At 43.3% G+C, this 24,920-nt stretch overlaps 1 protein-coding gene across 1 annotated transcript in view; it reads right to left on the bottom strand.

The window, feature by feature from the left end:
- The window catches only part of LOC136620850 (interferon-induced, double-stranded RNA-activated protein kinase-like), a 55,186-nt gene that overhangs the window by 24,668 nt on the left and 5,598 nt on the right, over window positions 1-24,920 (bottom strand). The window contains exons 4-13 of the mRNA XM_066595874.1: window positions 22,371-22,426; window positions 17,968-18,016; window positions 17,719-17,822; window positions 16,609-16,741; window positions 15,257-15,321; window positions 13,952-14,024; window positions 11,843-11,898; window positions 11,056-11,124; window positions 7,915-8,037; window positions 5,970-6,080 (exon numbers count right to left, since the gene is read on the bottom strand). Of these exons, the coding sequence (XP_066451971.1) occupies window positions 5,970-6,080; window positions 7,915-8,037; window positions 11,056-11,124; window positions 11,843-11,898; window positions 13,952-14,024; window positions 15,257-15,321; window positions 16,609-16,741; window positions 17,719-17,822; window positions 17,968-18,016; window positions 22,371-22,426 (839 nt within the window). The remainder of the gene's footprint in view (window positions 1-5,969; window positions 6,081-7,914; window positions 8,038-11,055; window positions 11,125-11,842; window positions 11,899-13,951; window positions 14,025-15,256; window positions 15,322-16,608; window positions 16,742-17,718; window positions 17,823-17,967; window positions 18,017-22,370; window positions 22,427-24,920) is intronic.

The raw sequence follows: 24,920 nt of genomic DNA, 5'->3' as shown, positions 1-24,920 counted from the left end.
TGGATGGTCACCTACAGCAGGAAAGATGATGGATTTTATGTTTCACCCATTACTAATACTGTTTCTTTTGTTCATTCTTTTGAGTGTTTGCAACTTATGGACATTCTGTGGGATACGGAGACAAGCAAATTATCTGGAATCGCTCCCTCTACGATATCGTTAAAACAGTCATACGTAAAAGAGCAACAACAGTGGGGATCCGGCGAAGAGGATAGAAAGACCGGCAAGGGTGGCTTAGCACCCTTGATAGTACCACTACAAAGGCTCTTTTCAAGATGGACTGTTTCAAAATGGGGGACTGTGAGGGTTATGAACATGAAAACTTATATATGTATACATTTCATCCATCTGTGATATACGTTTCCAGAGGCTTTTAGGCCTGAATTGTATACATTAAATGCTTGTACATTTAGGTTAGTACTTAATTACATTAAGTAGAGGTGTAATCTTAAATGTCCATCATGTCTCCAAGATCTTGTTTATCTCGTTACACTGATCAAAAGGTTGTGTGGAATGCTTTGTTTTTAACTGCTGTCTAGGTAGGGCATATGATTGAAATGTAGATTGGGATCAAGACACCAGACAAGAAGTCTATGTTTAACGAGTAAAGCAGGTCGACCTTTGTATAGCAGTTCAACCTCTGTAACACTAGCCTTTGATTCGGACGACACTTGGATACGCCTACTTATTTTTGTATAAGAATAAGGCAATGTACACAATAAACTCAGATTGCTCTAAGACACGACCGTGATGCCTGTGTCTATTGCTTTCTCACGGTGGCCGCCATAACCACCTCTGATTTGGAGCCCCACAGCATATTAACGTAACATGGATTTATCCCTAACACCATGTACAGCTCATACATGACTTCTGCTTCTTAAAGGGGTGTTCCCATCTACCTGTTATACCTCTTGTGCAGCTTCTGTGGCCAGCTACTTCCTGGTTACACCTGGGCAGGACCTCACCTCCTGAATGTGTGTACTCCCGCTGCCCAGGTATAAGCTGTAGGCATAGTATTGTCACCAAAAAACTCCCTGCACAGTTCATCCAACTATGCTATTTGTTGCCTTCTTCAGTCCTCCGTGATGCACAACACCTCAAATGAATGAATTTGAGCAATAATCATTCAGTGTAAATGCGAGAGGGGAAAAAAACCGCTCACTATTTGTTCGCTGTTGTTTCAAAAACTATAGCTGGCTTCTCATTACGTGTAAACGCTCCCCGCTCAGTAAGAACCCAGCGATCTAAATGCTCTGCATGAGCGCTGATGACCTTAGTGGTGAGGTCAGTGCTTGTGCAGTTCTTTAACCTCTTAACTCTATAGGATGTACAGTTACGTCCTGCAGCATCGACATATGTATGAAGGGAGATCGCGGGGTGATCTCCCTTCATACAAGGCGGGCATCGGCTGTTTACTTACAGCCGACACGCGTCGGCAACAGCTCCAATAAGCCGCATGGCTCATTGGAGCCATTAACCCTAAAAATGCTGCTGTCAATTCTGACAGCGACATTTAAATCCACCGGTCAATGTTTCGGGGGCCTGTATTGGGCCCCTGCGATGAGATCGCAGGGAGGCTTGCGGGGGTGCCATGGCAGTTGGGGGCCTTCTGAAAGGCCCCAAGGCTGTCTTCGCGGAATGCCTATCAAGCCATGCCCAAGGTATGATTTGATAGAATGCCTGCCCGATTGCTATGGCATTACATCATACTGCAAGAGCGATCAAAGCATCGCAAGTTGTTGTCCCCTTTGTGTTACATATGACTTTTGAATTACTTTTTATTATGCTTTTTGGGAGGCGAACAACAAAAAAAAGAATTCTGGCATTACTTTTTAAAATATTTTTATTTTGTTCACCATGACAGATGAATAACAAAATATATTTATTGTCTGGGTTGTTACAAATGCGGTAATACCCAGTAACCTTTGTGGGTATTTTATCCATTTAAAATGGGCTTTTATGGGGAAACCTGCATATTTTTTTAAACTGTATTTTATATCTTTCAATTAAACTTTATTGAAGTTTTTTGACACTATTCTTTAGTCTCTGAAGGGGCCTTGAATATACAATTACTCATGTAATGCATTCTACTAAGCCTATGACAGTCTATTAGACTCTGCAAGAGGTGGGGCCTAATAGGCTGAGTTGCATGGCAGACAGAAAGGCCTTTGTCAGGCTTCTCGTTGCCATGTGAACCCAATGGTACCTTGTAATCGCACTGCGGTATGCTGATGGATGATAAAAAGAGCCCGTTCACCCTGTCATCTGCTAACAAGCTGCAGTTGATATTGATTGCGGCACGTGAGGGGTTAAACTGCCAAGATCTCAGGTTGCTCCATTCCAGGCTGTTACAACAGGAGCTGACTGTCAGTAGTCAGTCAAACCTCTCTGCCTTAAAAATATGTATACAGTATATGTATGTGCAGATTTAAAGTTAATTAGTGAAGTCAGTAAACTGGTGCACTATGGTCATGAAGGGGTAAAACAAAGAGGATCTACTGACCTCTATAGAATCGCTTGTGAGCTTCTGAGCATGCCCAGAAGCCCTAGTATTGAGATGAATTGCAGAGCAATGGGAGGTAGTAAGTCTTCTGGACAACCAGTTGTACACAGTGAGATTAGAAAAAGCAAGGTATTGCCGCAGAGCTGTATTTTGGACACAGGAAGCAAATTGGTGAAATGTTTTATTTCACTTATTTGGCACAATGAACATTGATTAAGAAGATGCGAATACCCCTTTAAAGTCAGCGTTCAGCTTTTAACAACATGTTTTTAAATCTAAACATTCTTTATATATCTTTACTTGTAATTATTATTAGGAAATTATAGTATCATTGTTTCTGCACCACACAGCTTTGCTACATGCTCGTCACACACACACAGCTCTGCTACATGGACGTGACAGACACAGCTCTGCTACATGACATGCGCCTCACAGACACAGCTCTGCTACATGACATCCGCGGCACAGACACAGCTCTGCTACGTGACATCCGCGGCACAGACACAGCTCTGCTACATGACATGCGCAGCACAGACACAGCTCTGCTACATGACATGCGCAGCACAGACACAGCTCTGCTACATGACATGCGCGGCACAGACACAGCTCTGCTACATGACATGCGCGGCACAGACACAGCTCTGCTACATGACATGCGCGGCACAGACACAGCTCTGCTACACGACATGCGCGGCACAGACACACCTCTGCTACACGACATGCACGGCACAGACACAGCTCTACTACAGGACATGCACGGCATAGACACAGCTCTGCTACATGACATGATCAGCAGAGACACAGCACTGCTACATGACATGCGCGTCACAGCCACAGCTCTGCTACATGACATGCCCGTCAGACACAGCTCTGCTACATGACATGCCCGTCACAGACAGAGCTCTGCTACATGACATGCGCATGTCACAAAGCTCTGGTACATGACATGTGCTGCACAGACACAGCTCTGCTACATGACATGCGCGGCACAGACACAGCTCTGCTACATGACATGCGCGGCACAGACACAGCTCTGCTACATGACATGCGCGGCACAGACACAGCTCTGCTACACGACATGCGCGGCACAGACACACCTCTGCTACACGACATGCACGGCACAGACACAGCTCTGCTACAGGACATGCACGGCATAGACACAGCTCTGCTACATGACATGATCAGCAGAGACACAGCACTGCTACATGACATGCTCAGCACAGACACAGCTCTGCTACATGACATGCGCGTCACAGCCACAGCTCTGCTACATGACATGCCCGTCAGACACAGTTCTGCTACATGACATGCCCGTCAGACACAGCTCTGCTACATGACATGCCCGTCACAGACAGAGCTCTGCTACATGACATGCGCATGTCACAAAGCTCTGCTACATGACATGTGCTGCACAGCTTTGCTACATGACATGCGCATGTCACAGACACAGCTCTGCTACATGACATGCGCAGCACAGACACAGCTCTGCTACATCGCAGCACAGACACAGCCCTGCTACATGACATTCGTGGCAGAGACACAGCTCTGCTACATGACATGCGCATGTCACAAAGCTCTGCTACATGACATGTGCTGCACAGCTTTTCTACATGACATGCGCATGTCACAGACACTGCTCTGCTACATTACATGCGCATGTCACAGCTCTGCTACATTACATGTGCGAGTCACAGACAGAGCTCTTCTACAGTACATGTGCATGTCACAACCACAGCTCTGCTACATTACGTGCGCATGTCAGAGACACAGCTGTGCTACATTACATGCGCGTGTCACAGACACAGCTCTACTACGTTACATGCACGTGTCACAGACACAGCTCTACTACATTACATACGCGTGTCACAGACACAGCTCTGCTACATTATATGCATGCCAGACACACAAAGCTTTGCTACACAACATGCCCGGCACAGACACAGCTCTGCTACATTACATGCACATGTCACAGACACAGCTCCTCTACATTACGTGTGCGTGTCACAGACGCAGCTCTGCTACATGACATGTGCAGCACAGACACCGCGTTGCTACATTACATGCATGTCAAACACACACAGCTTTGCTACATGACATGCGCGGCACAGACACAGCAAGGTACATTACATGCACATCAAACACACACAGCTCTGCTACATGACATGTGCAGCACAGACACAGCTCTGATACATTACAGGCGCATGTCACAGACACCATTCTGCTATATTAGATGAGCATCACAGACACAGCTCTGCTACATTAGATGCACGGCACGGACACAGCTCTGCTACATGACATGCGTGGCACAGACACAGCTCTGCAACATGAAATGTGCTGCACAGACACAGCTCTGCTACATGATATGCGCCACACAAACACAGCTCTGCTGCATGACATACGTGGCACAGACACACAAATCTCTGCTAGATGCACGTGTGACACACTCAGCTGAACTACATACATTCTTTGTCAGCCTGTGCTGCTGTATGATCATTGTCATTGTCATGTGGCCCTGGACTCCTCCCACACAAGTGACTGATCACATGATGCTGACATCATCACACAGCTTGTGAGGACAAGGCTGCTGGCAGGCTTGTATATATGCTTTAGGACCTGCGATGGCGTCATAGTTATGTGATCAGGGGGCGGAGCTAGGTGCCGTTTGCTGATCACATGACTGACATCAAAGGTCCTGTAAGCACACGGCTGCTGTCATGCTCTGCATTTTTCATACTGTAGGACCTGCAATGATGTCACCAGCATGTGATCAGGGGCAGAGCATGAGAAACACCCACACACATACATACAGCAGACAAGTGGTTTGATTGCACTCAAAGCTCAGTTTTTCTAAATGTTATCCTCTAAATCTACATCTGTACTGGGGATTCTAAATATTTTATCAGACCAACAAAGCTCCATCCACTATAAACATATATTGCTGTGCATACAAAAATAGCTGTCAATCAGTCATAGGACCGCCCATTGGACTGTTCAGCTCAGATGAATGAAATACGAGTTATGCTAAATCCTTCTCCATAAAAATATATATCAATCTGCTCAGCATCTCCTGCACTATAGCATGATACCTGCAGTTTAACTCAAAAATGTGATTTAGGCCCCTTTCAAACAGGCACTTTGTACCGCGATTTACGTAGCGTTTTGAACGCCGCGTTTATTGCGGTATAATGCTCCTATTGAAATCAATGGGTCCTCGCAGACTTGCGCTTGATGGCGCTTTCCAGCACCGCGATTTTTGAGCGGAGTCTGTTCTATTTTTTGGGGTTTAGTGCACCTCATAAATGAGCCAGGGAGCTGCGGATGAGAGCGGCCTTATAAAACAGGTCATTTACTGATGACACATTCCCTTTAAACTATTCACACAGTATATTGGCTCAGAATTATTTTTCATGGTGACAGATTCTCTTTAAAAGTCTTAAGCACAAACACTGAATAACAATAGAATTACCCGCTGCTGCTTTGATCTGAAAAGGTATCTTCTCCAGCCCAGGCATGGTAATACCGAACAATGTTCTTATGTTCTAAGCTTGCCAACGTTTTGATCTCATTCTCATCTTTTCTATTTAAATGCAAAAGAATGACATGAGAAAGAGAAGAGACGGCACAATAAAATACCAACTTATACCCCCGTCACCTGCCAGTATCTTATTCTCCTCTCACTATTGAGAACGTGGATGAGCATCTATGTGTAGGGGGCAATACGGGAGGAAAAGCTGCTGACCGAACAATGATAGGTAATATTACATACTATAATAATGTACAGACTGCGCTCTATTAAAGACAGATATGTTCATGCAGCCGATACATATTTTCTTCTGCAAATGCTGCAAGCTGCCGCCGAAATAAAAAGCATTTATCATATTATAAAAGCAGGGAGATTTGGGGACACTGCACTTTGTTGACTGCATTCTTCTACCTAGCAATCACACGGGGGCAAACGACATGCCGATTCACCATTCAGGAAGTATAAGGGAGCAACAGCAGGAAGGAATGGAGGATAAAATGGATCAGAGTCATTTTTCAATAAAATCTCATACAAGTGCTGTAGGTTTGTAAGATAATGCTGATTTGGCCATTTTAAAATAAAGAAACACCCTAATGCAACCCTTTAAAAAAAAAAAAAGTTAGAAATACTGTATCACAAGTATTTTAAACTTTAACTTAAATGGAGAATGGTTCTCCATATGAAATAAGAAAAATAGATAACTATTGGTTGCAGTAATATATCAAAGATATACAGCTCCTTTATTAAAGTTTTTCTAATTATTAAAAAAAACGTAATAAAAGTTAAAAAAAATCCTTTGCCTTATTTATAATAAAAGAATCGAAACAATAAATCAAAAATACATTGCATCCATAAAAGTCTGATCTATCAAAGTAACGCATTTAGAAAAAAAAAACACAACAGAAATGCCCTTTTTTGGTCCTTCCGTTTACCAGAAAAAAATGCAAAAAAAGCGATCAAAAACTCTTAGATATTCTATAATGGTACCAACGAAACTACGGGACATCCCGCAAAAAATGAGCCCTCACACAGCTATGTCGACAAAAAAATAAAAAAGATTTTTTGCGCAGAAGATAGAATAAAGTTCTAATGTCATTTTTGTTGCAGTTTGAGCGCTGTAGAAACAAGGGGCACATTTTTTTTTACATTTCTCTCCACTTAGGGATTTTTAAAGGTTTTTTAGTATATTATATGGTACATTAAATAGTATAATTAAAGAATACAACTCGTCCAGCAAAAAACAAGCCCTTATACAGCTGCGTTTATTGATAAATAAAGGAGTTACGATTTTTTATCAGAGGGGAGGAAAAAACGAAAATAGAAAAAACACAAAAAAGATCTGTCACTAAAGACATTGGCCTTTTCACGATTATAACGTCACTGTATGGAAAATAGACATATGACCCAAGAGTGCGGCATGAAATCAATTGAGCAAGTTTTCCATGGATCAGCTTCAGTGTGGATCCATATTAGAATGAGAAAATTGAGCGATCTCAATAACTTTGAATGACACCTGGTCACTGATGAAAGACTAGCCAGGCAAGTATGTCAAAGCTGCCGACCTTGTGAGGTGTATACCGAGAACCGTGAAATTGAAAAAATACATCCAGGGACACAGAGATCCTGTGTATATAAACAACTTATCAATAAAAAGGGGTCAGAGAAGAATGTTAAGAATTATTCTGGTGAACGGGGGGGGGGTCAGTCAAGCAATCAATCTGCAGCCAAAGACAATGCTTGTGTTCCAACTTAAGTGTCCTTCGCATGGATGAGCTATAACAGCAGACGAACACCCTGTGTGTATGTATTATACACACACACACACACACACACACTGTATATTGGTGTTGTTATGTGGGAACCATTCATGTCTGTGCAAGATACTTACTCCGAGCGCCTCTTTACTTTTTTAACAACATAGTATTTTTGATCAAGTTTTTTTCTTGCTTTATATACTATCCCAAATCCACCAGAATCAAGTTTTGTAATATTGTCAAAATCCCGTTGAAAGCTGGAGAAAAAAAAAATCATTAAATAAACTGCATGGTGCCATAGCACAAAATTTAACCATGAAAATATTTCACTTTTGAATGACATACGATACAAAATTACTGAACTTTCTATCGACTTCATTTATGGCAATCAGAAAAGGTCATACAAATTCACAAGTGTATAAAACATTCCATGTTCACACAGAATACAACATTCTTCCCAAAAGTTCTTCTGGCTTGCAAAAATAATGTTCAATAGGCAAATCAAAAGATAATGAACTTTCTAATTCAGCATTTCTTTTCGTTCCTGCATTGTGGCTAACTACCCCCTCAGCTCACACTATATGAACATGGCTGCATGATGATGTGTCATCCTGACAACATATTACCTCAAGGGTAATCTATGTTAACATTGGTGACATCATTATGCAAGTAGCAATCAGGTCATGTAGCAAATATATTTCAATATTTTGCTAATTTTTTTATGGTGCTCATTGAACCTCAGGGATCAGGAAGACACACTGAAGCACATAATCCAGAATGTACTACATGGAAGGCTCTAGTCCGCAAGAATAAAAGCTGATGTTTGCCGTTTGCCCTCATCTATGATGTGAATATCCCCTAGCAGGGCATATGGACAAGGGTTATGTTCGTGAGACAATCTCTTCAAAGCAATGGTTCAGGAATGAAAGGAGCAGAAATAAAAGGCAAGGTATAAAAAAGCAGAACTACAAAAAACATCACTAAACACAAGTCATTGAGATCTATTCTGTCCAATGGATAAAAAAAAAGAAGTTAAAATTTCACCTCTCTTCACAGATCTGATCCATGAGACACAGTGAAATTACTTGCGTAAGGCCTCCTGCACACGGGCATATTTGCATTGCGGGGTCCACAGTAGGCATCCGCCTCCGGACTCCACAGCAAATACAGCCCATAGTATTCAATGGCAAAACGCCATTTTATGCAACGATTGCAATTTTCTGCTCATGGAGAATAAATCGTGAGCACTGCGGAGGTATCGCGGGATACGTGTCACCTCCCCGGCGCCTACTGCACATGCGCAACGGAGTGCCGGCTGGCACATCCGCAGCGTGTGCAGAAGCCGCCGGACAGATTCTCTGGGGGCACTGGCTCGAACTCTGCTGCGGAAATCCCACATGCGGGGTCCAACCTGTCCTTGTGCAGGAGGCCTAAGGCCTCCAGTGATGTCCCCCGACAGGATCTTTATCTGTTGACCTTTTACCCAAATATGGCGCATGCACACGTTGGCAAAATGATGGACGCGAGCACAGAAGCTGGGGAGGGTCTGGGAAATTTAAAATCTCCTTGCTCTGGGCTTCTAAAGGTAGTAGCCGAGAGTCTGGAGCCGTGACCAAGAGCCGCGGTGAGCGGTCCCCAGTCACGTGATCGCCGTTACCCAACGAACAATGGCAATCACGTAAAAGTTAAAAACAGTTAAACTTCAATGCTCCTTTCGGTTTTGGCCCTATTGTGCAGTCAAACAGAAGAGTAGGGCCGCAATGGGTATATTTCTGAACACGGGACAAACAGGGGTATCCATTTTGCGGTGTAAGTTTTCATTCCTATGTGTGCTGTACAAAAACACCTGTTTTTAAAATGACACGATTGCCAAAAATTTAAAAAATCGTGATTCTTTTCCTTTGCTTAGATTCATTCAAAAACTGTAAGGGGCCAAAATACGCAGTATACCCCTAGATGAATTAGTTAAGGGATCTAGTTTTCAAAATGGGGTCATTTGTGGGGGTTCCCTGTCGTTTTCGCCGCTAAAGGGTTCTACAAATGGGCAATGGGGCCTAAATCACCCTCCATCGAAATGTCTGTTCTGAAAGCCACTGGCTGCTCCTTTCGTTTGGGGCCCCGTTGTGCATACGGATATAATATTATGGCCACAGCGGGTATGTTTTTGAACACGGGACAAACGGGGGTATGCATTTTGGGGTGAAAAGTCTTCATTGATATGTGTGTTGTAGAAAAACAGTTTTTAAAATGACACGATTGCCAAAAAAAATGAAATATTGTATTTTTTTTTCCTTCTGCTTTGCTTAGATTCATTCAAAAACTATGGGGTCAAAATACGCAGTACACCGCTAGATGAATTCGTTAAGGGGGCTAGTTTTCAAAATGGCGTAATTTGTGGGGGTTCTCTGTCGTTTTGACCGCTCAAGAGCTCTACAAGTGGTCAATGGGGCCTTAATCACCTTCAAGCAAAATTTCTGTTCTCAAAGCCACCGGCTGCTCCTTTCGGTTTGGGCCCCATTGTACATACAGAAATAAGATTAGGGCCACAATGTGTATGTTTCTGAACACAGGACAAACAGTGCACTATATTAAATTTTATTTTTTCTCACTCTAAATTGCATTAATCCCTGACAAAAAATATTCATGACCCCCCTCAGTGAATATATTAACGGGTGTAGGAAAACAAAGTGTTCCTCAAAATGTTGATAAGGAATGTTAAATTTTTAAGTTTTCTAAATGGTTAAAAAAAAACAAAGTTTTTCAAATGTTCGCCTGATTAAAGATGGAAATATGTCAGAATCACTGGGATTTGCAAAAACGTTATGGAGTTATTCTATGTTAAAGTGACATGTCAGATTTCCAAAATTTGACTCCGTCACTAAGGCGCAAACAGGCTTTATCACTAAGGGGTTAAGGAGAGCACCTACGAGTGTGAAGAGACACCTAGGAGGGGAGTGACGAGATATATGTTGTTGGAATGCTAGATGATAGATCAATGCATAATTTAAAAAATTCCTCCTTCAAATGTATCTGAAAAAAGGTAAGCGACAAGCCCGGTAAAATCTATAATGGTAGCCATATCTTCTTAATACCAAAAATATAGGCAGGCGGATTTAATCTGTATATGATTTAGAGAAATATAGAGGTAGGGCATGCCAATTATACACCAACATGAAATTGAAATGGTAAAATGAACCATAGATACAGCATGAAACTTTTGAATACAAATCTCAAAGTTTTTGATCAGAGCATCTAATGTTCCTGATGAGTCTTACCTTTTGTCTGTAGTGGTCACATCATGTATCGACTCCCAGTTTGTAAATTTAGGTGCTAACGCAATACGTCTGAAAAATAAAATAAATACCATATATACTCGAGTATAAGCCTAGTTTTCTAGCACATTTTTTTATGCTGAAAAAGCCCCCCTCGGATTATACTCGACTGAGGTAAAAAACAAAACAAAAAAAGCCCACAAAACTCACCTCCCAGCCGGTGTGTCCCCAGCGCGATGGCCTCCCCAGCGGTGCGGCAAGCAGCTTGAGAATTCTCTCTGCTGTCATCTCCCTCCTCCGCTTTGAATTCCCCCGCTGTCAGCGCTGTGTAAGTAAGCACTTGGATCAGATCACGTTCCAGCCAATCACAGCCGGCGCTCGATTATTCATAGCCATACAGTGAATGACATCACTGAATGGCTGTGATTGGTTTATCGAGCGCCGGTTGTGATTGGCTGGTGCTCAATCCAATCACAGCGCTTACTTACACAGCGCTGACGGGGAATTCAAAGCCAAGCAGGGAGATGACAGCGGGGAAAATTCTCAAGCAGCTTGCCGCACTGCCGGGAGACCATCGCGCCGGGGATACAGACGCCAGCTGGGAGGGGAGTATTGCATTTTTTTTAAACCTAGAATATACTCGAGTATAGCTAGGCTTATATTCGAGTCAATAAGTTTTAACAGTTTTTTGTGGTAAAACCTATTGACTCGGCTTATACTCGGGTAGGCTAATACTCGAGTATATACGGTAAATTAAACATCTGTATGAAATTAGATGAAATTAGCTTACCTGTGTGGTCTGCTTGGTACTGATGGGGTCCCACCAGCTGAAGAATGAAATGTAATCTAAACAAAATAAAAATATATATACGTTATTCATCAACTTCATAAAAATTGAGAAAGTCAGCTTCAGATGATGATTGCTTACAACTATTCTCATAGTGCCTCTGAAAACATTGAGTACAGTCCCACAATGTATAAGCTGGCCCACTCAAGGAGGCAAACAGCTAAAAGATTTTGCCAGCAATACTGCCGTTAACAGGAAAATGTTCTGATCATTGGCCTTCGCGGGTGTGCAAGGTTTAAAGGAGATGTCCCGAGGCAGCAAGTGGGTCTATACACTTCTGTATGGCCATAATAATGCACTTTGTAATGTACATTGTGCATTAATTATGAGCCATACAGAAGTTATAAAAAGTTTTATACTTACCTGCTCCGTTGCTGGCGTCCTCGTCTCCATGGTGCCGACTAATTTTCGCCCTCCGATGGCCAAATTAGCCGCGCTTGCGCAGTCCGGGTCTTCTCCTCTTCTCTATGGGGCTCCGTGTAGCTCCGTGTAGCTCCGCCCCGTCACGTGCCGATTCCAGCCAATCAGGAGGCTGGAATCGGCAATGGACCGCACAGAAGCCCTGCGGTCCATGAAGACAGAGGATCCCGGCGGCCATCTTCAGCAGGTGAGTATGAAGACGCCGGACCGCCGGGATTCAGGTAAGCGCTGTGCGGGTGGTTTTTTTAACCCCTGCATCGGGGTTGTCTCGCGCCGAACGGGGGGGGGGTTTAAAAAAAAAAAAAACCCCGTTTCGGCGCGGGACATCTCCTTTAAGCTGTATGTAGTTCATGCAGGATGAGCTTTTTCTCCCAACTTAATATAGTTTGAACAGTTTGAAAAGGAGAGGGGAAACAATGGTTTAAAGGCATTTATTCACACTTACAAGTGGATAACATTTATGCATTCACTACATTTGTATTTAGTTAATGTGATAAATTTTTTCAGTTTGAATTTTAAAAGTCAAAAGGTTTTAAGTAAATCCAACACGATGATGTTATTACACAATAAAACAGTTTCACTGAGGCAGAAAAATCAACTGGATGCCAACTAATACGTTTCACTGTCAGGATACTTTTTTCAACTCTAAAACATAACATTTAATAAATTTCAAACTAAAAAGACTTCACACAAAGCCTGACGTACACACAAAGACAGTTTTCAAGTACAAAAAAATGCTCCTATCAAATGTTCCTATAATGGGTATGGAGCATGAAAAAAGGGGGGATAGAAAGAACTAGTCCCCTAAAATGAATCTGAATGGACTGATGAGTCAATTATAATAAGAAGTGACCCAGGTCCTTAGACATCAATCTAATAGTTCCTGTGATCCAACATAAAAAATTGGATTAGGTACTAGGTCTAAAGTTTGGATAGAGTATCCTAGTGTAACGTTTAGACCCCTTGAGCACCAATAGAAGTTAATGGAACCAATTCTCAACAAATGGAAGTTGATTCAAAAGTCAGGTTCACCTAAAATTATGATTTTATCTGGTTTAGAGGTTCGACGCGTTTCCGCTAGAAATAGCTAGTTTCATCAGGAACCTAGTATCGACGGTAGTACTAAACACCCGCTATTAGATTTAGAAGAATACAGATGTCACTAGTTCAATAGTAGTGTTTCTAGTGACCAAGGGTGAGGGCTAGTAAATACTATAGGTAGAGGCTAATATAGAGTAGCATTCCCTCTCCACCCAGACCCAAGCAGGAACCAAAATAAAGAATAGCAGCAGCACCAGCCCTAATGGTCGGCTGGCGGCTTCCTTATTGATGTCTAACGACCTGGGTCACTTCTTATTGTAATTGACTCATCAGTCCATTCAGATTCATTTTAGGCGACTGGTTCTTTCTATCCCCCCTTTTTTCATGCTCCATACCCATTAATGGAACATTTGATAGGAGCATTTTTTGGTATTTGAAAACTGTCTTTGTGTGTACGTCAGGCTTTGTGTGAAGTCTTTTTAGTTTGAAATTTATTAAATGTTATGTTTTAGAGTTGAAAAAAGAATCCCGACAGTGAAACTTATTATACAATAAAGTATTACTATTGGAATGTTACAAATTACACGATACCTGAGAATCACTGCTTTCCGCCGCTGCTGATTCACTTTCTGTCTTCTGCTCACTTGAAGATCTCTCTTCAGAACTGCAGGATAAAAATGTAGATATATATTTCTACTTATACAGCGCAACCAGCACAAAGTTTGCTAATCTGGGGTTGGATAAATCATTTTTTCCCCCAAGAACTTATTTATTAAACAAGATAAAGATAAGCAGACTCTTAGATTGTTACAGTGATTTATAAAGTTACGGGAAGCATAAAGCTGTTCGAGCTTTTTTACAGCGCTTAGTGCAGCGTTAAAATTGTCCGCTAAAACTGCTGCAAAATGCCTCCATTCATTGCAATGGGGCTTTTCACACAAGCGTTTGAGTGCAGCATTTTTAACGCTGTGCTTTTAAAATGCTGTCTGCTCTATTTTAGTGCGTTGCAGCAATTTTTAATGCACCTCATCACCCATTGCTATGATGGGGTGCATTAAAAACGTTGTTCGAATACACCAAAAAGTGATGCCTTTTGACTAATGCCAGTGTGAGAGCAGCATAATAATTTGAAAATATTTATGTGCTGGTACAAAGGGAGACAATGTTGGAAGGCTTCAGTATATGATGGCTTCCTGTCCTGCTTTGCCTGCAAAATTCCCTGTCGGTCTCAAAATTTTCTGAATGAACAAATGCACATTTACTACTTAAAGGGATTTTCTGGGCAAAAACTACTGATGACCTATCCTCAAGATAGGTCATCCATGGTTAACCGCCAGGGACTCACTGCTTAGGATCCCCAGCGTTCAGCTGATCACCTGGCCCACTGTCATTGCAGCAGGGCCAAACATCTTACCATAGCCAGCTTCACTTCCACTAAAAAAAAAATTGGGAGCTGAAGTGACTAATAAATCTTCAGAAACATCCACCTCTGACCCCAGGGTTGGACGCAGAAGTGTAACAGTCGCATCAACTCTTATTGATTTCACTAGGAGTGAAGCCCGTTTTGTCATTTCCACTCCCAGTCCGCCGATGACGTCCCTGCTACACTCACAGCGGTCCGGGCAATCAGCTGAACCTGAGGCTATGTCATCAATAGTTTCTTGCATGGAAAATCGCTTGTACTATGAAACACGAATAGGGAATAGCAAATTGTCAACAGTTTTCAGCAGCTGTACAGGAACCCTGAGACAGAATACCACAGAGAAGTAAAGCATGCTGTGGGACTGTTCCCTTATTCACGACATTTTAAAATGATTTATCAGAATGTTTGAAAGGATTAAATTACAGTTCAGAGAACCAGTTGAAGCATGGATCCTATAACAGAGAATGAGTTACCTTGTAGACTTTGAACTAGTTCCTTCTGCTTCTTCTACATCATCAAGTCCTGGGATCTGTTGTAGCTGGAATGATCAAGAAGTGATGACGACAGATTACTTTGAGCTGGAGGATTTGTTTAGAATATTTCTATCTAGAACAGCAATGTGGAATACTGTTTACAAAAAACTGTACTTACTTCAAAATGATACTAGTAGAAACTACGGGACATTCTGTTAAAAATAAATAAATAAAAATAAAAAATCGAGCCCGCACACGACTATGTTGATAAAAAATTAAAAAGTTATAGCGATCAGAAAATGGGGGCAGAAAAAAATAGTGGCACAGCAAAATTTATATATATATATATATATATATATATATATATATATATATATATATATATATATATATAGTGTAATACATCAATAATATAAATAAAACATATACATCTTGTATCGTCATAATTGTACTGACACATAGAATAAATTTATCATCTCATTTATGGCGCATTATCTACTCCGTAAAAGCAAGATCCACCCAGGGATGGTTAAAATTACTTTTTTGCCCTATTTCATTCCAATTAGAATTTTTTTTTAAGTTTCTTTAATACAGTATATGGTACATTAAAAATTACTATTGAAAAATACAACTCTGCGGAATAAGTTTGCGCTACACAAAAAAAGACTATTATTATTACGACTCGTCCTACAAATATAAGCCATCAGACAGCTACATTGATGGATTAACAAAAGAGTTATGATTTTTTTGAAAGTTGGGAGCATAAACCGGAAATGTAAATAAAAAAAAAAAATACAGCCTTATGCCTCAGTACGGCACAGCGCCCCCCAAAACCCAAATACTCACCACTCCGGATCTGCTGTAAGCTTTCCCTGTGGCAGGCCAGCGCACATGTGCAGTACAGCGTGTGACACGCTGGCAGTACGGAATGACACGGCCGGCGGTGGTCGGGGACGTGTATTCACGCGATACTTCCGCTGTGCTACAGCGGAAGTATAGCGTGACGGCTGGCTTCCATTGACTATGATGGAAGCTGGCCGCGCGTATTACCACGACAAATAGAGCATGCCGCTTTTTCTTTTACGCTGCTGAATTCCGTGGTGGAATTCCGCAGCGTGAACATTGAGCTATTAGTTTTAATAGAACCTAATAGCTGCGGGACAGAACCGCGGATTTCCACTGCGTAAAACGCAGCAGGAATCTGGCCGGAGGCATTAGTCCTTAAGCAGTTAAATTAAAAAATGCATGATTTTCAAATTAGGGGCTTTGAATTTGCAGTGATAGATGTTTTCAACTCACCCTCAGTAATTTGGATATGATTATTTTCTGTGAAATTAGTAAAAGAAGTATACCTGAAGATCCTCAGGATATTTCGGCTTAAGCAGTTTTAATGCTAAATATGCAGCATTCTTCCTTGCTTCTTTCTTGTTTTTCCCTGTGGCTTCAGGATATTTTGTACCACCAATTACTGCACTGGAGAAAAATCTGCAAAACAACATTGAGTTTAGCAAAAAGAAGTTTAACATAAGAGAACATTTATCTAATGACGTAATATATAGTCCTCCAGTATAAAGAAAAAATTAATAGGATTAATGCACTTGGGGCTGTCTAAAAGTCAGAAAATAAAATATACATGTACTATGTGCATACATTTATTTCAAGGTATTTTTTCAAAAAAGTCGTCTAACACTTTTTTCAAATCATATCACTTTTTTTTACATAAACTGCTTAGTAAATGTGGGCCATAGTCTTCGGCAAAGCTTTTTGCTTTTGAAAAATGTCCTCATCTTTTGCCTACAGTTCCACATGTAGCACTGAGACAACTGTCAATTCTTTAGGGTTTTCCCTTCAACTGCACCCAAGACATGTAATCACAGGATCCAAATAAATTTAGTTTTGCCACATTTGAAACACAGTCTATAAATTTACCAGAAAAACATGTGTAAATGATATGGACACATGTGATGATTAAGTGAATCCTGCACCGAGCAGGGGTTGGACCAGATGACCCTGGAGGTCCCTTCCAAGTCTACCATTCTATGACACATGAAACTTTCCTGTAACCTCTTCACAACTGTCATCACGTAACACCGGGAGGCCCTGTACTAAAGGCAGGAACAGTTCTTTACTGTCTCCATTTTTTCAATCAGCACATAAATGGCAAAGGATGCCTACTTAGTACACTAATCACCAGTGCCATTTCCAATACATTGGCAGCATGACGCTACCAATGCACGGTGAGGATTAAGTAGTCTGAACACTGTGTTAGTCATCTTCGATGGCCAAAAACACGACTTGGAACTGGCGGATCGGAGGGACGGCAAAGAACAATTACAGGTAATATGCTCCCTTTCCCCTTTTTGTCCCGGGACCGAATTTCATCGCCAAACCGTGGGGCCACTTTAACCTGGAAAGTCACCTAAAAGTGCAGGCACATTTTTTAAATATTATTTGTCACTTACTCTGGCATATGCGGAGGTCCTCTCTGATCATCTGCAAAACCGCGTTGTAAGCAATGATTTCTCTGGCAAAATTCATTGAACAATCCAATATAATTGAGCTCAGACTACAAAAAAAATAAATGCAATTATTTTAAAATAGTTCTGTAGTGAATATGTCGTTTTAAAATTTAATATATTATGAAAATAGAACTGAAATGTAAAAAAACAAATTAATTTTAAAAATGTGTAATTTAAAATACAGCTGCATACCACAACATTGCAGGCAGCTCCATTAGCCAGCGGTGGACTTGAAATGAGTCTGTAAAAAAAAACACACAGCATGAAATGTAAGAACAGTGATATCCTCACTAAAAAGATAAGCAAACTGCTCATTACTGCTTAGCAAAAGGGAATATAAAGTTAATAGAATCTAAAATGTGATGCCTAGTTTACACTAAGCCTGCATTCAGACGACCGTATACCGGCTGGGTTTTCACGCCCAGCCGATATACGCCGTCTCTCTCTGCAGGGGGAGGAGGCTGGAAGAGCCGGTAGCAGTGCTCTGAGCTCCCGCCCCCTCTCTGACTCCTCTGCACCCCCCTGCACTATTTTCAGCGAGGAGAGGCGGGGCGGGGGCGGAGCTAATTCCCAGAACTTAGCTCCGCCCCACCTCACCCCCTCCAATTGCAAATAGTGGCGAGGGGCGGAGAGGAGGCGGGAGCTTAGTGCACTGCTCCCGGCTCTTCCAGCTTCCTCCCCCTGCAGAGAGGGACGACGTATATCAGCTGGGAGTGAAAACCCAGCCAATATACGATCATCTGAATGCACCCTCAGGGTGACTACCCACTACAGTTCTTTTTCACTGTGAAATTCGATTAGATTTTTGCGCGATCACAATTTTAACATTAACGAGTTCCGTAGACCCCGTGGACAAAAAAAAGCTGCAAATTTTGCTGTGAAAAAGAACTGCAGTGGGTAGTCACCCTTAGAGTGCGTTCACACGAGCGTGTTTTTGAGCGTGCATACGCACGCACAAAAACACGCTTGTATTTGCAACAGTGCATTCCCTATGGTGTGTTCACATGTCCGTACTTTGCAGGTGCGTGCCTGCAAAGATAGGTCATGCGTGCACCACAGGGAATGCACGCATTGTTTTCAATGGAGCCGCGGCTGCTGCCAGCGGCTCCATTGAAAACAATGCTCTGCTGGCAGCCCTGCATTCTTTTTCAGGCAGATGCAGCAGAGGAATTCTTCAATTCTCAACCGCAGCTATCACACATGACAGCTGTGGTAGAGAATCCTGCTGCCGGCATCCCGTCAATGGCTTTTCAGGGAAAGGCTTCATAAGCCCTTCCCTGAAAAGCCATTTAAAAGAGTGTATAAAAAAAAAAACAACAATACTCACCTCCCTTCTGCTGCCGGGGCTCAGCCGCAACTTCTGGCGCTGTCCCTGTCTCTGTAGTTCTGAGCTATCAGCAGCCGGGGATTTAAAATCCCCGCCTGCTGGTAGCTTGATTGTGATTGGCTGAGCACTTCAGCCAATCACAATCAGAGCTACCAGCAGGCAGGGATTTAAAATCCCCGGCTGCTGATAGCTCAAAACAGCAGTGCAGAGTCGGGGACAGCGGCAGAAGTCGCGGCTGAGCCCCGGCAGCCGGCAATGGCTTTTCAGGGAAGGGCTTTATAAGCCCTTCGCTGAAAAGCCTGTTAAATAGTGTCCAAAAACAAAGAGAAAAAATACTCACCTGCCGGAGCTCAGCCGCGGCTTCTGCAGCTGTCCCTGGTTCTGTAGTTCTGAGCCATCAGCAGCCGGAGATTTAAAGTCCCCGCCTGCTGGTAGCTCTGATTGTGATTGGCTGAAGCGCTTCAGCCAATCACAATCAAAGCTACCAGCAGGCGGGGGTTTTAAATCTCCGGCTGCTGATAGCTCAAAACAGCAGTGCAGAGCCGGGGACAGCGGCAGAAGTCGCCGCTGAGTCCCGGGAGCCATTAATGGCTTTTCAGGGAAGGGCTTCATAAGCCCTTCCCTGAAAAGCCTTTCAAAATAGTGTGAAAAAAAATTTAAAATACTCACCTGCCGGGGCTCAGCCGCAACTTCTGCTGCTGTCCCCGGCTCTGTAGTACTGAGCTATCAGCAGCCAGCGATTTAAAATCCCCGCCTGCTGGTAGCTCTGATTGTGATTGGCTGAATCCCCGCCTGCTGGTAGCAGTTCAGCCAATCACAATCAAAGCTACCTGCAGGTGGAGATTTTAAATCACCGGCTGCTGATAGCTCAGCAGCGCTATAGAGCCGGGGACAGCGGCAGAAGTCGCAACTGAGCCCCGACAGCCGTCAATGGCTTTTCAGGGAAGGGCTTCATAAATTCACCTGCCGGGGCTCAGCCGCGACTTCTGCCGCTGTCCCCGGCTTCGAAAGCCCTTCCCTGAAAAGCCCTTTGAAATAGTGTACAAAAAAATATATATGTATACTCACCTGCCGGGGCTGCCGATAGCTCAGAACTACAGAGCCGGGGACAGCTGCAAAAGCCGCGGCTGAGGCCCGGCAGGTGAGTATAATTTTCTTTTTTGTACACTATTTTAAAGGGCTTTTCAGAGAAGGGCTTATGAAGCCCTTCCTTGAAAAGCCATTGATAGCTAAAGCGCCAGAAGTCGCAGCTGAGCCCCGGCAGCTGAAGGGAGGTAAGTATTTTATTTATTTTTTTTTTTTAAATACACTTTTTTAAATGGCTTTTCAGGGAAGGGCTTATAAAGCCCTTCCCTGAAAAGCCATTGACGGGATGCCGGCAGCAGGATTCTCTACCGCAGCTGTCATGTGTGACAGCTGTTGTTGAGAATTGAAGAATTCCCTTTGCTGCATCTGCCACAGATTTCGCAGATGTAGCAGCAGGGAATTCTTTTAACTAGCGGGGGTGAAGGAAACAGCTGCCGCATGCGGCAGATGTGTTCTTCATGCCCGCGGGGGTCACGGCAGCGGCGGAGAGGTAAGTTTTTTTTTATTTTTAGCACTAAAATGCTTCTTTTTCAGGGAAGGGCTTATATGCAAATACCTTCCCTGAAAAAGAATGCAGAGGGCTGGCAGAGCACTGTTTTCAATGGAGCCGCCGGCAGCAGCCGCGGCTCTAGTGACAACAAGCACGCAGCTGTGTTCACGCGTGTTTTTGCTAGTACCTAGGTGCGGATGTATGTACACACCTAAGTACGCACAAAAACACACTTGTGTGAACGCACCCTTAATTGAGAATGTAATGAGATGTTGAAATAATTAATACGACAGAATATTGTAATTACAAAACTTATACAAAAATATATATGGTTTGGTGGATATACAAAGTAACGCAGAAGAAAGAAATAGAAACACCAACGTGCCACTTTTTCTTTGAACTTCCAAGTTCAAGTTGCATGGACTCCAAACCTGTGTCAGCAAATCCAAACAAATACACAACTGGACACAGCAGGACAGCTCAATTAAGAACGAATATCTAGCGCCTGAAACCCATAGCGTATTTTTCGCTTTATAAGATGCACCTTTATTCCCCCGAGAGTGGTGGGGATAAGTCGCCGCGTCTTATAAAGCGAATGTGCCCAATTTCGTTGCATCGCTATTTGTATGCGCAATTAGACTAAGGCTGCCTGTCCACGGGTGTTATTGCATTGTGTTTTCTGCGGCGATAATCCGGCCGCGGAAAACGCAATGCACGCTTTCCATATCGTTGCTATGAAAAGCACAGCCCCCCCTGTCCATGAGCGGAGAATCATAGCGATTCTCTGCTCACGGGCGGCAAATTGCAACATGCTGCGAATTGCCGCAATTCTCCGCGATCAGCCTATCTGTCAGATAGGATGACAATGGAGAGCCGTCTGCAGGCTCCCGCTCCCGGGCGGCAGCTCCCAAGGCGGATCTCTGCTTGCTGGATCCTTGCATTGTTTGGACTTACCTACAAGGGGGTGGAGTGCAATCTGGTCTTGAGGTTTAAAGAAAAAGTGGTGTGTTGGTGTTTATTTTACCTCTACCTGCTTGCTGAATTGTTCTATTGTTAGCGCAATGCAGCGTTACAGCTATGTTCTTGTGTTCCAAATTAAGGGTTAAAATTTTCTTGGTCATGCGCTGTTTGCCAACTCTCTGAGGTCCTTCCTTGGTAATCTATAAGTATTCCTACACTTCATGAAGTTTATATATGTATGGAAGATCAAAAACAATAAAACAGATGATAAAAGAGTTCTATTCACTAAGCAGAGTATGTTTTTAAAACAATGCCCATATTTAGTCAGCTGTCTGGTCACACATTTGTATAAGCGAAGGTCGATCGCAGCCTTCCTTCGTTCATATGAATGTGTGAAGTAAGTTACAGAAAAGAGTGGGGAACATGATGGTGTTCAATCACTGTGGTTTATCTCATACTGTTGTTTTGATATGCAGAAAATAATAGTAACAGCCTTGCACAACACAAAATGGTCTGCTGTTATTTTCCACCCTATTTTTACATATTATTCCCCCACCTTATTTATTTCATAGCACTGATAAGTCCTCCACATCTGTTCACAGATGGCCATCACTCATAACAGTCTTGGAAAGTGACATTTGAAAACTACATTTGGCATGAGCAACACAACAACAGATTTTTCTTTGAAATATTCGTAGAACTACAATTATTATTAGCCAGTATCTGATTTACCTTATATTTAATACTTCAGGACTGAATGCTAATGCAGCGTTTCCTACTGGCTGAACCTGCCAAATAAAAAATAAAATCACAGATTTTAGAAGATGCACACACAAGTACTACACATTGTTGAAGCAAGACATCCTATTTTGAGGATCTAATGATTATCTTGTAGTGTGCAATGAAACCTTTTTTTCTTTTCCAAAGAAACTCCATAATATATCCGATTATTAAATTTTGAATTAAAGGGGTTGTCAAGTTATAAACTAATGATGGCCTAACCTCAGGATAGGTTATTAGTAGTAAATCCACCCACCAGGACCCCTGCCAGTCAGCTCTTCCCTTGACCGAAGCACTTATTTCTGCAGGAAACAGACAGCTCCGTTCTCACTGCAGTGGTGAGGGTTGGCATTGCAGGCATTGATGTGAATGGAAGCTTTGCCTGTAATACCAAGCCTGGCCACTGCAGTGATAAAACATGGCCCCGGTACTAGTATATCTTGACGCCACCAGGAAGTCCTGGTGGAGACAAGATTGACAGGGGGTGACGCTCCCTGTTCCTGATTGGCTGCACATGTTGTTCACCTGCAGATTCTGGCAGCCCACTAAAGTTTTTCTTTACAATGCAGACAGCGTACCCTGCTGCAGCAGCCCCATGTGCAAAGGAAGCGCAGAGCGGGGTCTGCAGCAGGGATTCCACAGTGCCGTGCGGCGGCGTTACCGGCGGGCCGCCCCCTACCCCATCAGTTTCATCTCGCGGCGGGGCGCCCCCCATGTCACTTTTACCTCGTCTTGGCGTTAGCAGCGAAGAAACACTGACAGTGGCCGTACGGATAATGCAGGAGCAGTGCACTGATCCCTGTGCTCATTGCATGAGGACAGTAGGTAATGTGACACCGAGCGGCCTAATAGCGCGGGAGCAGGGAGGCAACAGCACGGGGGGAGACTCAGAGCCATCGTGCCGAGACGGCAGGAGCTGTGCTCAGATCCCACAGCGGCAATGGACACACCGCAGTGAGCCAACAGCGGGGGAAATGTCATGAGGCGGGCTGGAGCATCACTCACATTCCATGGCGCTTCTGGCCGTAATACGATCCAGTGCCTTCTAGGACCTTGCTGTTTTTCGCCAATCGGAGCTAGGGGTGTGACAGGGTTCCTCCTGTCAAGCCCCTAGCTTCCGGTGGCGTCAAGGTACACCAGTACCCATGGCCCCATTATAGCTTATGAGGCTTTACAAATGGCCTTTTTTCCCCACACAGACTGATGGTCTGCTTGAAAAAACTCAAGGCATGTCCTATTTATGTCAATTTCATAGATGAAAAATAAGACATAACAAGTGCATATTCAGTGTCCGTGTACACTGGCACTTACAGCTAGTGTTTACCTAGCCTTAGCTGGAGAGGAGAGTATCTATGGAGGACCCAGCGTGTTCATGCATTACAATTTAATTGGCACATGCTTTCTTTTTTCCTGTGGTGGCGCTGCAGGGGAACGGAAAACTTGCTGCATGATTTCCCCACAGTTTACAGCTCATGGCTGGGGGTTCCAGCAACAGGACAAGCTGTGGTCAGATTGGCGTTGGGAAATTCTTTCAACAGAAAGGGATTTTCCAAAGTTGGCACCCCTTTCAGGCCACTAATATATTCTATTAATGTACAGATGTAGAAGATTTAACTTGTCTGTGAGAATTTGCCTTATCTTAAGCCATTAAAAATCTATTGTTGGGGGGCATGGCTTGTGAATGGAGAAGTGAGCTGGACTTTAGCGAGCTTCCGTTATACCTGGCGCACACAATGACACCAGGCTACACGCATCGGATAACAGGTCTCTCCCGACCCGCAATGGGATGCAGAAAAAGAGTAGGGAGGCTCCCAGCGACGTCTTAGGGGGAAACACAGTGCATTGAGCGCTTCCTCAGCACTCTGCACGCACCAGGACAGGTTTCCAATATGGCGCCGCCATGCGAGTGTTCAGCTTCCATGCCTAGCTGGGTGGTGGGGAAGAGATACGGTCCCACTCTCCATGAATTTCTGGAGAGCACGGACCGCCGATACAGCAGGGAAGGGAATTCCCTCACAACGGGGACCCCGGATTAAAAATCAAACTGGACCTGCTATCCCCATCTACAACACGTGGTCCTGGGTTCTAAGCTATCTGATCCGAAACGCCACAGGGATATCATATGCTGCATTCACTTTTATAGGGACAAGGAAACCAACCTTAACCCCTTGAGTGGCGGGTTTCCTACCACCCTGTCAGACCCACCAGGGCAGGTTTTTTAAAATGGTCTAATCATTGAATTTCAACAAATTTTGCAGTTGCGTCTCAAGAGCCATAACTTTTTCCTTTTTCCATTGACATGGCCATATAAGGGCTTGTTTTTTGCGGGGCAAGTTGTGATTTTTTTAAACAGGGGGGAGGAAAAAAAAATGGGGAAAAAAGAAAAAAAGGGGCCATGTCATTAAGGGGTTAAATAATGTATTAACTTCCTTCTCTGGGTCATTACGACGCACACGGATACCACATGTGTGATTTAATTTTTGATTTTTTTACCAAGTAAAG

This window comes from Eleutherodactylus coqui, chromosome 3, assembly GCF_035609145.1.
Source record: "Eleutherodactylus coqui strain aEleCoq1 chromosome 3, aEleCoq1.hap1, whole genome shotgun sequence".
Lineage (NCBI taxonomy): Eukaryota > Metazoa > Chordata > Amphibia > Anura > Eleutherodactylidae > Eleutherodactylus > Eleutherodactylus coqui.
This window is presented reverse-complemented; position numbering and strand designations above follow the sequence as displayed.